Source organism: Symphalangus syndactylus, chromosome 9 (assembly GCF_028878055.3).
Source record: "Symphalangus syndactylus isolate Jambi chromosome 9, NHGRI_mSymSyn1-v2.1_pri, whole genome shotgun sequence".
In the NCBI taxonomy this organism is placed as follows: Eukaryota; Metazoa; Chordata; class Mammalia; order Primates; family Hylobatidae; genus Symphalangus; species Symphalangus syndactylus.
This window is the reverse complement of record NC_072431.2, coordinates 124,272,101-124,286,825: the sequence shown is the minus strand read 5'-3', so window position 1 is coordinate 124,286,825 and position 14,725 is coordinate 124,272,101. Positions and strand designations below refer to the sequence as shown.

General features: G+C 34.4%; 1 protein-coding gene across 11 annotated transcripts in view; it reads right to left on the bottom strand.

The window, feature by feature from the left end:
* Positions 1-579: 579 nt before the first annotated feature.
* PSIP1 (PC4 and SRSF1 interacting protein 1) overlaps positions 580-14,725 on the bottom strand; it is a 48,069-nt gene continuing 33,923 nt past the window's right edge. For 3 of the 11 annotated variants that reach the window (XM_055294195.2, XM_063609168.1, XM_055294198.2), the window contains exons 9-11: positions 10,774-11,002; positions 9,415-9,533; positions 7,459-8,047 (exon numbers count right to left, since the gene is read on the bottom strand). In XM_055294195.2, the coding sequence (XP_055150170.1) occupies positions 8,023-8,047; positions 9,415-9,533; positions 10,774-11,002 (373 nt within the window). In that variant the 3' untranslated portion in view covers positions 7,459-8,022. Of the gene's footprint in view, positions 2,105-3,259; positions 3,372-5,468; positions 5,683-5,796; positions 5,899-6,105; positions 6,177-6,759; positions 6,816-7,458; positions 9,332-9,414; positions 9,534-10,773; positions 11,003-14,725 lie in introns of those variants that run through there. The other 8 variants (XM_055294192.2, XM_055294193.2, XM_055294196.2 and 5 more) reach the window with 4 other exon arrangements.

Below are 14,725 nucleotides of genomic sequence, written 5' to 3'. Positions count from 1 at the left end.
TAAAACATACATATTACATGTACTTTTTGGAGGAGTGGGGTGGGGGCTGTCTGTCTCAGAATTACCTCTTGGTGCCTTGTCAAGCTGTGGAGTTTTGACCACACACACAAATTGAGCCAATGAACAATTTCAGTGATCCTGAAAGTTCTTAAGTCTTATGAATAATTATCAAGCATTCTGAGAAGTTATCTGTAAATCAGCCTATGACCAAGCACATTTCTTGAGAGTTACGATTAAAGAAACGGCAATTATGCTTGAAGCGAACATACATCAACTAGTTAGAGCAAGGTCAGCCTGTACAAACTGACATAAATTATGAGAATGATGCTGTATCTCTAGAATTTGAATATTCTGTGGCTTTGTAAAACTATAGATCTGGTGGGTCATGGGAAGAAAGGGAGGGTGAACAAAAGAGAAATATTTCCTTTATTTTTTATCATCTTGAGCTTACTGTTACACCGTTTCCTAAAACAACACAATCTCTGTGACCAGTTAACTAAGAAATTATTTCCTTGGCTGCAAAACCAGAATTCCATCATTTACTCTTGTAAATAGCAAGAAAGTAATTTACTAGCAGAGTTTGATAGAAAAATTCTTTAATCAAAACAAGTTTACACGTTGAACTTATGGCTTAACTAGAATAAATCTACGTTAAAACTGTATAAGGACCAAACAGATAATGACTGGTATATATGCAGGTTCTCTTAAAACGGTGATTCCTAGTTCCATTATAAGACCTCGTAAAAGCAAAAATGCAATTCTGTAGATGAAAACAGTTATCTCAGAAGGTCAACCATACAATGTCATACACAGATGCTGGTCTTAAGCCATTTTTTTCCATATTCATATAATTTCAAAACATGAGAACTATCCTACTTATTGAAAAGTGGCAAATGACCTAATATTCAAAATATCTTAGAAATGCTATCCTTTAGTTAACATACCCTTAAATTTTGTAACATTGGTTTCACCCTGGATTTAGTCCATGCACGTCAAAAGTACAGACTAGACTATCAAAGTACAATGCTGGAACAACTAGTGTTTGTATTTTTGGAATCTAGAAAATAAAAATGATATAGCCATGATTTCAAATAGGTGAGTTTCCTTATATAGCATTTATTTATATTTATTGTATAAGCATCATGATTTTTTCTTCCAATTAAGTACTATTTAGTGACTTCTTAAAGACATTTTTAACAACATTCCTCAAAAATAAACTTAGTTTTCAGTTTTAGTTACTAGTGCCTGTCTATAAAAGGACCTTAAATGATTTAACCCTAAAGCCAGATTCATTCCTATATATACCCAGTCAGTTATCTGCAGAGAAGTCCTAAGACTTCACTGAATGCCCAGCCACAAAACTAAATTACCTTCAGAAATTAACAATGTTTTATAGTTTGTAGAATTCTTAGTGAGTTCAATGTCAGTTGCTTAATTAGTTGTCATACCAAAAAAAACCATATACAGAGCACACATTGTTCCAAAGAAGCTGGATAATGTAGCACAATGTAGACTGTGAGATTAAAATTAACTTTTGATAAAAAGGGAGTGAGTACTTGTATAGAAGTAACATTTTATCTACCATAAAAATGCGTAACTTCTACAAAACCCACAAACAGTGAAAAGACAGTCTGGTAAATCCAAGGTTTGTAAAAACTATGCACAAAACCCACGGTATTTGGAAAAAGAGGCAAGGTTTATACAAGTAGCAGTTTTAAAAATGTAACTTTGTTCTATCAATTACACATTAACATACACACACTAATTGAAAATATGCTACAACCATGTCTGGAAAAGCAGTTTAACATTTTCTAAATGGATTTTATCCCACATTTACTGTATAATGTAGCTGTTAATACTGCACAAGTACACTTACTTAGCGATAATGTTTACTTTAAAACAAAGATAAAGGGACTTTCTCCCTCAAAACAAGTTTTCAACATCAAACCTATGCTTATAAAAATTTAAAACTTTCAGCAGTCTATTTCAAAAGAAAACCATTACAAACTTCTCAAGTGTTCTCTATATTCCAGGTATGTCAACCTAGTTATCTAGTGTAGAATCCTTCAGAGATATTTCAGTCTCTCTCTCTTCACTGGATGGCCTGAAGAAAAGGGGGAAAGGTACAACTGGAATTAGGATTTTCTCCTGATGAAGGAAAAAAAGACATTAAGTCTGCATTATATTTTTTAAGTCCATGAAAAGACTGAAACCAAACCAAAAAAAACCTTGACTTGTTATTAGAACAGTCATTATTATTTTCTTTTTCAAAACTGTTAATTTACCATGTTGTATCTTCTTCCCAAAGTAATATGCAGATGAAGCAAAATAACTCAGGAAAGTGTCATGGACCAAGCCTTTTCCATCATTTCTAGCTTAAAAGTGAATTCTCTTTAAAGAACATGAGAATGTTTTATATCTGTGATACCAACATATTTCAAAATCTTAATAAAAAGAGAGGTTGATACACACATAGACAACAAGATTTCCCTCAATTTCAGAATTAGAAGGGATGCTTCAATCTAAGTCCTTCAAATACACAGTGGAACAAACCAAGACTTCAACTATGGCTCCATAGCCTATTTTAGGGTGGGTATTAAAAAATCGCCTGATGGCCGGACGTGTTGGCTCACACCTGTAATCCCAACACTTTGGGAAGCCGAGGTGGGTGGATCACCTGAGGTCAGGAGTTCGAGGCCAGGCTGACCAACATGGTGAAACCTCGTCTCTACTAAAAACACAAAAAATTAGATGGGCATCATGGCAGGCGCCTGTAATCCCAGCTACTTGGGAGGCTGAGGCAGGAGAATCGCTTGAACTCAGGAAGCAGAGGTTGCAGTGAGCACGATCATGCCATTGCACTTCAGCCTGGGCAACAAGAGTGAAACTCTGTCTCAAAAAAAGAAAAAACAAAACAAAAACTGTGATCATCCAACATTTTACAATTACCCTCTCACAATTCAAGAAAGTGTGAATGCAAGTCATTACTGACAGTATCTCAGTAAAAAGTCCAGGAGCAAATATTTTCTTTTTAACTGGGTTCCCAGCTAGTTCCATTCCCTTGAATTCAGTGGCAAAGTCACTGTCAATAAAAGGTTTTTACCCTTCTTCCTTTTTGAATTATAACTTGCTTACTGAATTCAGGAATTGGGTAATCAAAAGATAACTGCTTATTATACTAAGATAACCTTGGAACACAAATGTGATTAAAAACCTGAATAATAAAAACACACAAGACCCATTAAAACCTATTCCTCACTTTTTCTTCGTGCTGGCTTCATGGTTGTCTTTGCTCTCTTCATTGCTGTCCCCGTTATGTTGTGGCTGATTACCGTCTTGAACATCAGATCCTCCATTTAGAGTCTTTGACCCTTGAGAAAGAATCCAATGGAAAAACTTTGTTAAAGCTTACAAAATAATAACTGAAGGTGTCTACTAAAGATCCAAAATCAAAATACAACATGGCCCTCGTGTTTCTAATGTCTTTTATTTGAAATTACATTGTAATACAGCCCTCTCTTGAATGTTAGAATTGGGTTTTGATGCTTTGTCAAAAAGGGGAGCAGATAACCACCAGAGGCTTTGGGTAGCTAAGGTACCATAAAAAGCAGGTTAACTATCTATGGGTACAGGAAGTGGATTATTAATCTGATTATTCTGGTTATTACTATTACCAGGAAGACTACAGGGTGTTATAATTCTAAGCATATTGATTTATTCTACTAAGAAAAAGCAATGTGAATCAAATTTTAAAATTTATTATTTTAGAACAAAGTGCTAAATGAGTATTTCCTAATTGATATTTTTGTGCCTAATAAAGGGGGTTTTCCTGTAAGTCATATTAATAATTCTCTAAGGGGACCCATGTCATTCCCCAATAAAGCAACAAAAACAAAAAACCAACCGCTTTTGAAATGCTAGCTTCTACTTTAAGCAGCTGCCACTAAGATGTCTAATAACAAGATTGGAGGAGCTGATAATGGTACTATGATTCTGTTTTAAGAGTCTTTCATACATTCTGAAATGTTCATGCGTGAAATGATAGGTCAGGGATTTTTCGTAAAAACTTCAAGAGGGGCACAGAGAAAGCTTATGGGCTACAAAAGCACAATGATCATAAACTGAACTGCCAAAGCTGGATGACAAGGACATGAGAAGTTATTTCTATTTGTGTACGTTATAAATTTTTCCTAATACAAATGAAAAGAAAATAACGACTTTTAAGTAGTAAGTACTAGCAGGATTTAACTACTGCTAATTAGTGAAAAAAGTAGAAGCTAAGGTTGAGTGCTTTACATATATGCTACACATGTAAGTGCTTTATAAGACTTTATCACCAGGCACGGTGGCTCATGCCTGTAATCCCAGCACTTTGGGAAGCCGGGGCAGATGGATTACCCGAGGTTGGGAGTTCAAGACCAGCCTGACCAACCTGGAGAAACCCCGTCCCTACTAAAAATACAAAATTAGCTAGGTGTGGTAGCGTATGCCTCTAATCCCAGCTACTCTGGAGGTTGAGGCAGGAGGATCGCTTGAACCCAGAGGGAGGTTGTGGTGAGCCGAGATCACGCCTCTGCACTCCAGCCTGGACAACAAGAGCGAAACTCCATCATTAAAAAAAAAAAGACTTTCTCATTTAATGTAGGTAAGACACAGAATTGTTTTGGAAGTATTTGCATATACGTGAGTTTAACTTGGGGATGGGACCCAACTGTAAACATGAAATTTATGTTTTGTACACACCTATATACATAGCCTAAAGGTAATTTCACACAATAATTTTAATAATTTTATATATGAAAGTTTGTGTACATTGAGAACCAATAGAAAGCAAAGGTATTATCTTCTTAGCCACCTATGTGGACAGTCTGTGGTTGTTTGACATCACCATCGTTGACTGAATTTATATGCTACCAATGAGAAATCATTTTCTGTAAACTTATTCATATATAAGTACTTCATAGTAAAAAAAAAAAAAAATGACATGGCATTAATACAGTGAAGTCTGCTCAGGGTAACTCAGCAGCATCATCAGAATACCTGTATCAAGTAATGGCAGGTATAGTCTCCACCTGTGAGGCTGTTTTAATTTAAAAGGCTACTGTACGCTATTTTACTTTTTAGGTGAGAAGAAAACATCAGAAGCAGCTGAGCAACCAGGAAGTGGGTCCTCTAGGAATGAGGAGGCATTGTGATGGATGGCTTTTTAAAAATGTTTATCCAGAGTCATCTGCCTCATGAGCAATGGTTTCTGCCTTAGAAGTCGAATATAAACTGACCTGATTTTTTGTTCTCAATGCACATTGCTCTAGTCCTTTAATAGGCCCATCACATTTTCACCATTTTGCCTATGTATACTTTTTCTGTGGTGTATACACAGTGAAACTATGTATCAAAGCCATTTTTAAAAGCAGTCCTGGCAAATGGTTTAAAAACTGGCGTGAAATTGTTGGCTTTTTACCACATACCTGTTTGTTCCTTCTCTAGCTTTTTGTTTGGCCCTTTCTTCCCTTGATCTTTGGTTTTATTCGCTTCCTCATGCTGTCTTTGTTCAGCAAGAGATTTATTCAGCACTTGTGTGATCACGGAATCTCCTTCACCAACCAAAAACATGTTCTTAAACTTGTTATACAACATTGTAGACTTTTCCATGATAACCTGACTAACTTTGAATCGCCGTATCTGAGAAAACAATATACATTCGTCATAATTGTTTTCCTAACTGATTTTTTTAAACAATTTTTAAATGAAGTAATGACAAAATTCAAAGAATCTACATGACTTGAAATCACTTACTTTTTTCAGTGTAGTAATCATCTCTGTGTGTTTCTGAGCTTGTTGCATTGTGACCTGAAGTGAAGCAAGTTCATCCAAGGCCTCAATGCATCTGTTCACATCCTTCATGACAAAACAGTAATTTCATAGCTGTTAATTATCTTAACACTTGTTTCTAAAGATCGTTTCAAAAAAAAAAAAAAAAGGTAGTGCAAAATGACCACTAATTATCCCTTATGTTAAATTTACATACTCATAAGATGTGTGAGAAAAATAAAAGATGAAGCTATAAATGCAGTACTGTAGTATTAAATGAAGTTAAACACTTACAAGATTATCAATTTTGAGTGAATTTTTAATCTCAGCATGTATCCTTTGAAGTCGAGAATCCATTGATGTTTCTACAAATTAAAATATGTGAAAAACAGTGAACAGTTTTTCCAAAACCAGTATTTCTGTATATAGGCTAAGTATAATGAATTAGTGGACTTAAAAAAAAATGTTCTTAGTAATCTTTACTAAGAAGCTCAAAGATATGCACAATAGCTTAACTAAGAATAAGTACTTATTGCCATTTTTAGTGTCTGGATGAGAAAAGCAACATGCAGTGTAAAAGCACAAAACCACCACTTGGCTGCTTTTTTTCTAAAATAAATAGTCTGCATACGATAACTCCTCTGCTCTCCAGTCCCCAAACACCTGCTTTTCCTTATGTTTAACCAAGGAATTTGTCTGAAATGGGAAAGCATCCAGCTTTCAGCAAGTGTACTAAAATTTGACAACATCAAATAATTAATGAGCATTAAACCAACAAGCAAGTTCACTTGATTATGCTTAAAATACAATGCAATTTATATAAAGCCCATTAGGGATTTGAAAAAGTATATTTGTAGGATATAAAATTATTCCAAAACCAATACATGAAAAGTTATGTCTGCCTTTCCATGTATAATTTTATGTATCTTAGAAAGTGAAATAACTAACCTCGCTTCTTCTCCACTTTCTTAACTTCTGGCTTCTTTCCTTCATCTTTATTCTGCCTATCAAATGTTAACAAAAATATTTTAAAACATTGGAACTTCGTGACTAAATGCCCACAATCCCTATGTAAAAGCTAAAAATGTTTTCCTTAAAATAAGTCAATAGCCTAGACTGCAAAGGAATTGACTATAGCTCTTAGAATGGTGCAGTTCCATAGCATAAATATAAGCAAAACTCTAATTAACATGCTAAATTAAATCTCATCTAACTTTTCAGTGACATCATAAATAGTGTGTTGCTAGAAGACCAATTTCAGGGTCACTGGACAAATAGGCCACAATGGGAAGATGATACCTATAAATATTTAATGGATTCTACATCAGTTCTTTTTTAAAGCTGCATGTTAAAATAGACCAATTTAATCGTTGTGTATGCAACAAGTAGATTAATGAGTTTTGAAGTTAGCTTTAAGGTTAAATAGACTTAAGATATCTTTTTTTTTTTTAATTTTGGCCAATGTATCAAACTTGAATGACGTCCAGTAACATTCATTAACATTTCACAAAAGGTACCGTTTTATTGTCAATCACAAAAATAACCACTTAAAATTGAAATCTTAATTTCTAGTACCTTGGCTTAGAGTTCAGGCCATATTATGAACCAATTCAAATAGACAAGAACAAAAAATATCTAAAAATCAGGTTTTTTTTTTTTTAAAAAAACTTTATTTTAAAATTTTGGTTACAGTTTCATTCTTAACAAGTCTACTACTGTTTAATCTCTCAGGATTAAAAAAACATTTATTAAGATTCTAAAGAATTAAACAACAAAGGAATGTCAAGAGAAGGGCCCCATTCTCAGGGATATAACTGCTATTCCAGTTTAATAACTAGCTTCAAAACAAAATGAATTTTTATATTTTCTAAATGAATAATGTACAACCACCATCTTCATCTGAACTTGTTATTACTTTCAAACACAAAGCTTCATTTTAAGCTTGGTTAAAAAAAAAAAACAGGAATGATGGCCGACCTTAGTATGTAGTGTGTACCTTACAGGAAATTTGTTAACAATCATAACACAGTAATGCCATTAATAATGAAGTCCTCAATTTAGAATCTGGAACATTCTTCCATCAATGGGGGGAAGGGGGAAATTCAGTCCAATGAGTCTGTCTCAAGATCTTCATCTCTTGTTTGCTCCACTTGTATTCTCTTTTCAGTAACTGGATTAATGCTTTGAGCCCAAAATGAGATATATTTTTTATTACTGTAGATTACATGTTGTTTGGCTGGGAATACAATACAATAAACTTTATTTTGCATAATGCATTTCACACAAGCTGCATCTGAAATGCTTTACAGAGCAAAACTGTCCAAGTACAAAGTTTTGTAATAACAGGAGAAGGAAAGAAAACACAAATATTAGAATTTGAGAAAGTTACATTGGAGGACATTTAAAAGAAACTGAAATACATAAAGATAACTTCAAGATACTAAAGAAGGGTTGGGCTACATATACTAGTAACAACTAATTTTATATCTTAATTTTGGGAGCACAATAAAGTCAAAAGCAACAAACAGTCCAACAGCTTTTCAGTGAAAAGATAGAATAGAAAATGATAGGTGACAAAGAATAACTTAAATATTTACAGAAGTGCTTAAAGTCTAACAGATTAGAGGGAATATATTTTTGAGCTTTAGATAAGTTATTTAAATTACTCCCTCAAGGAGCTAAAACTACTTGTATATCCTCCAAACTAAGAAAGCAGAGTAAAACGCTGTACTTGTCAAGAAAGACTTTGGCTTACAGATATATAAGAAAAAAAGTACAAAATTATTCAAGAATCGTTTCACTGCTCATCATTAACTTTGTCTTATTGACCTAGAGCATGTTTTAAAAATCATCTCACTAAAACAACAATAACAAAAATTTAGTCAGAATGTAAGACGCTTCACGAGGAAAGAAAAGCATGTCAGAGAAAGAACTCAGAAGTGAGTCTAAAGGTAACTAGGAAAGCAAATTAATAAAGACACGAAGTCTGTTCATTATTATCATTGCTATTACTTTTCCTTCTAGTAATAAAATTATATAAGGGGAAAGAAATTCCCCATGGCAGGTACTGTCTCTAAGTATCAAAATTTAAGAGAAAACAGCTTTGAATTTGATTTATATTGCACATATATAATAATGTACACCCTGTCAGCCTTTAGATTTACTTTTACTGGCTTCCTGGGTTTCCAAATGTGCTTTTGTTACTTTTGCTGGTCTTTAGGGTGAGGCCTGCTTGGTGGTGTGATGAATAAGGGTATTTCCTGCATTCTTTGTCCACCAGTATATTATCGCCCCTCTGTATGTATTATACAAACAAATGGTAGAGGATGAGTACACTTCTTGCAAAGCCAGTATCAATTAAATCCTATCTGTACTTCGTTTAAATTCAAAAATAATTAAGAGTGCCTGCCTCAGTCAATTTCATCCTCTCAGAAAAGAATGAAGCCTGAAATCATCATCATATATTGAAGATTTTTCTAACACATGGGAAAAGTCACTTCTTCAAAAGGCTTCATAAAGTCTGGAAAATGAAAGTCTATTATTTAAAAATTCCATGCTAGCCTTTAAAAAGAACTCAAAATTTAGAAAAAAAAAAATACTTACTGCTCAGTTTCCATTTGTTCCTCTTGCTTGCGTTTTCGATCTGCTGCTTCTTTCTCATGTTGGCCTTTCAGCATATTCCTTCTGTGAGCAGTCTGAAAGTTCCTCCCACCTTTTCTCTTCTGTTTTGAGAATTAGGATGGTTTTAGTTAACTATAAAGTCAGTGACTAGCGCTTATGGAATTACAATCTTGGGGGAGAGGCAGCAGCTAGTTTTTAAAAAAGGGATGAATACTCAAATTAGCAACCTAAAAATAGTCTTTGAATTACACCTATCTCTGCAAGTTTAACTTTGATTAATGACCGTGAAATAATCATCCTGTTTTATGTCCTGCTATAGGAGTGATGTCCTTTGGATAAAATGTAGTATGTCAGTCTGTTTGCCTCTCTACAGAGTGCTTTGACTTGAGTACTGACAAGCACACTAATGACCTATCCAATTTAAAATGTTTGGTTTCTAAAAGATTAAGAAATGAGCCAAAAATCAGATGAAAGTAAACAAAACATCTGCATGACCTGGATCTGTAAATCTCTAAGGCTATACACAAAATTTTATTTTTCTACACAAAAGGATACACAGCTTTAATGAGATTCCCAACAACTATGGCATCCAAATAAAGTTACATACCACTGCTAAAATGTACAATAGGCCTGAAGAGTGTTAAGAATTTCTTGGGGGTAAATAACAAAAATCTCTATATAAATCCACTTCTTTTAACATTTGTCTTCACCGGCCACAGCCTATTTCATTTCATCTACCTTTTCTAGACAGATGGAGTTATTGGAAAGGTACTGTTTACTTAATTTCCAGATCATAATTGTAAAATAGTAAGATAAATTTAGAGAAGACAATAAAGGGACATTTTCAATATGCTTTGTAACACAGCTAATTCAAGTCTATTCAAAAAGGTAAACAAATTCATTTTAACTGCCACTGGTATTTACAGACTTCCTCCAAAATATTAAAAGCTCTTAAACTAGGAAGATTAAGAAATAGATAAATGGCCAGGTGTGGTGCCTGTAATCCCCGCACTTTGGGAGGCCAAGGTGGGAGGTTCACCTGAGATCAGGAGTTCAAGACCAGCCTAGCCAAGACTGCAAAACCTTGTCTCCACTAAAAATACAAAAATTAGCCGGTAGTGGTGGCACATGCCTGTACTTCCAGTTACTCAGGAGGCTAAGGCTGGCGAATTACTTGAATCCAGGAGGCAGAGGTTGCAGCAAGCCAAGATTGTGCCACTGCACTCCAGCCTAAGCAACACAGCGAGACTCCATCTCAAAAAAAAAAAAAAAAAAAGGAAAAAAAAAATATATATATAAACTAAGAATAGAACAGCCATTTTATATATGTAAACTTTATACCTTTTCACCTTCTTGATCATCTCCTTCTTCTTCAGAATCAGAGGTTGATGTAACCCCCGTTTTAGCTAAATTTTTCCTTTTTGATTCAACTTCTTTCTTCCCCTCTTTTTTGTCTGGCTCTTTTCTTGGCTTATCTTCTTCCTTCTGGCCCTCTTCATCCTTCTTAGGCTGCTTTTTAGGTTGTTTTTCCTCTTGCCCCTTTTTCTTACTTTTGTCCTCTTCAGTAATGCTATTTTAGAGAACATAACAATGTATATTTGTCATTCAACTATATTCTCCCAGTCAAGTGAATAGTATTTTAGATATCAGTAAGCTATAATTTTTAATTTAAAGGCAAATCTAGAACAACCTAAAGTAAAAGAGTGTCTTCATTATCCAATCATAAAAGGAATTCTGTCACAGAACATCCTTTTGGTATAAATTAGAAGATATAAGATGGGCAGATCCCTGGCTCTTATGGAACTTAAATTCTACATATTTGTAAGAATAAATTATGTTTAAAAAGTAGACACACTGGGACAAATGGAATTGCGGAAATGAAATCAAATACGGTCATTTTAGAACGCAAAGAAATATTCTTTGCAGGGTAAAAAGGTCCCAACTTAAGCATACGATAAATATATAGCCAATTAAGCATGTTTTCAGACAGTGCTGTGCTGACTAAGCACCTAAGTATCCCCATCACCACTGAATTTCATAGACACCACTAAAACATAGAAACTACCTAAACTGCTCAATAATCCTAATTACTGCTGCATATTTATTCAAGTTGGTACTACAGAAATAGGCTCTAAGAGAATCAAATAATGCAAATACTAACCACGTAATTACTTTTATGGTTGATATATATTATTCTAAAGCAATTCCTTTATAAATATTTCACTTGAAGCTGGAATAAGCTGTTTAAAAACTAACCCTTTAACTGTCCAAGAATTTCATTGAGATTTTCTCAAATTATTCAATTAAATCAATGAATTTGAGAGCTCGAAGAGACTTCATATCATTCAGTGCAACCTCTTCCATTTGACAAATGAGAAAATGATGATGCAAAAGGTCAAATAACAAGCCCAACATCTCAATTCCAAATCCATTAACCTCTTTCCAGACAAGTGATTCCCTGACCACTTAAGAACTATTAAGCTGGAAGAGAAGTTTCTGCCCCTTTAGAAACTTTTTATTACATAATTATCATTGGGTATGCTTATTTTCTAATGGTCCTATGGTTTTCATCCTTTTAACTTTAGCCTCTCTGGGATTAAAACCATCCTTTGCTTTTAATAAATGAAAGTAAAAGCATGCAAGTGAAACTCTTTGCTTTCTTCAGGATTTCCACTGATGTAAATATTTTGATAATCAGTTTCCTAAATATGAGACTAGAGTCCCATTTAAAAAGGCATTTCTGTGTCTCTTAAACAATACTGGCCAACTACTTCTCCCAAAATGTTACACCTGTATGGAAGGAAATAGCTATTAAAAATACAAATACTATTTGACCCAGCAAATCTGCTTCAACAATGTATCCTAACCAATATATTTGCATTATGTACAAAAGAATAGATGACAATGTTTTTAAAATCGTCTATCCATACATAGGATAGATCTTAAGAATTATAAAACATACAGTGGGATACCATGCAGCTGGTCTTTAAAAAGTGACTTTAGGGATTTATTTTAAAAATTTATCCTAAGGTCATAAAAAAGATTATTTCAAAGTGTGAAATAATCTTTGTGCCAAAACAATTTGCATAAACGTGACTATCACTGCTTGCTACCAATGAGTCTTTTCCCAGTGGTTCTTCCATGAAATACAGACTTGTGACAATTTCCCTTTTTAGTAGGTCAAGGGATATTAGCAAAGTTGTATTTGTAAATTCCTTAATCTGTTAATATAAGCAAAGACTAAAGCAAACACAACCCTAAGTACTTCAGTGGGCTTTAACAAACATTTCTGAGGATTATGAGTTGGTTTTTAGCTCTTCTGGGCTCTATTTTATTGTCATGTCACATCAGTACCCGTGGCAAAGAAGTAGACGCTAAGAGATACATGGTGTTCTAATGGTGAAAAGCAGAACTTTAAAAAGAGCTTATACAGTTTAGTTCTGCACTCCACTGAGAGTGTGCCCAGATACACAGCCAAGAGTAGTTACAGCTCACACTCAGCCTACATACAGCATGAATAAGAAATAAATGTTGTAAAGGCTACTGCTATTTTAGGGTTGTCCATTGCCTCAGGAAAAAGCTCACTAATAGAAAAACTGACACCAGGACCAAAAACCTAAAACATGTAGTCACTTGCTTCAGGGCTGGGGGACTGGAAACCCTAATACATTATTATACAATGGGTAAAACTGTTGGACCGCAGCAGAAATAAGAAAATATATTCAATGAACTTGTGGCTTTGGGTGGAGAGGTTTCAAAATAGAATACTGGTAGTATGAAATGACTATCAAGATAAATTTGATAGTGTTCAAGAAGGAGACATGCTCAAAAAAGATTAGCCTATTTTCAAGTAAGGATGTAGGACTTTCAAATTGGGTGACAGCCCGGGTCAAAGACCCAATAAAGGGTATAGCTGCAATCCTTAAGAATTAAAATTAGACTTCATTAATCCTTCAGATGGACAAATGATTCCTGAGGGATGGTTTCTCAGAAAAACCTATAGCTGAAAGTATCTGTTATTAAATACAAAAAGATGAGCATATCTGAGAAAAGTCTTACCAATAATTGCATAGGAAGCTGACCAGAATTAAACACATACAAAAGTATTACATTACCAAAAGTGACACCAGACTCCATCAAGAGAAAGTAAGTGAGATAAGGATAAGTTCCTAAAAAGGAACACTGGGCCCTCAGATCACTATGGTCCAAAAGCAGGCTAAGAAAGCTGCTCAGCTGATAAGGAGGACAGTATTTTCCAGTGACCTTTTCAGATGCAACAAAGGATGATACTGAAAAAGCAGAGACAAACGGAGTGGGAAGCATACTCCGGGGGAAAACTGGGACCTAACCAGGGAACACTAATTATATCCAAAACAGAGGGATCTCACAGTATTTTCCCAGCAGAATTTCAGATTTCCTAGGGAATAATGACTGCAAACTCACCTGTTAAGTATCCAATTTCTTAATTTCACTATAATAATTAATGTTGTATTTTTCTGCCACTGTTTTTAAAAATTGACAGGTAGAAATTCTGTGTGTTTATGGTGTGCAACACAATGTTGTGATGTGTGTATACATTGTGGAATGGCTAAATCAAGCTATTTAACACACCAGCTCACATACATATTTTTATTTTGTGGTGAGAACCCTTAAAGTCTACTCTCTTAGTAATTTTCAAGTATATAATATATTGTTATGTGCCACTATTTTTGAAAGTAAATACAGACTGGCAGTAAAACTGTTTAAACATATTTTGGTTGAAACATACCGATTCTCTAATAGTGTTCTACAATTAGAATTTTCTATAATCAGTTCATTCAAAACAATGTAAATCTATGCTTAATAGACATACCCCACTTAAGCCTTTCAAATCTTCAAACACAATAGCCATAAAAAGTTTTTCTCCGCCTTTGTCTAAATATACTCTATTGCTCCTGGCAAAGATTCCCCAAAAAAGCCAAAGTAAAAAGGATCCAAGTAGAAAAGGCAGCAAGGGAAAAATGCAAAAAAACCAAAAAACATTCACAATTTCCTGGATAACTGAATAGTTATTCTGAATTGCTTTGAAAATTAAGTTTACATACAAAAATTATTTTAGCTCTATTTTTAAATAAAGCACCTCTTCTGGAGGAGATAAAAAAAAGATTTGTAGGCTAGGCACAGTGGCTCACGCCTATAATCCCAGCACTATGGAAGGATGAAGTGGGAGAATCGTTTGAGCCCAGGAGTTTGAGACCAGCCTGGGAAAGATGAGACCAGTCTCATCAAAAAAAGTTAGCCAGGTGTGGTGGCA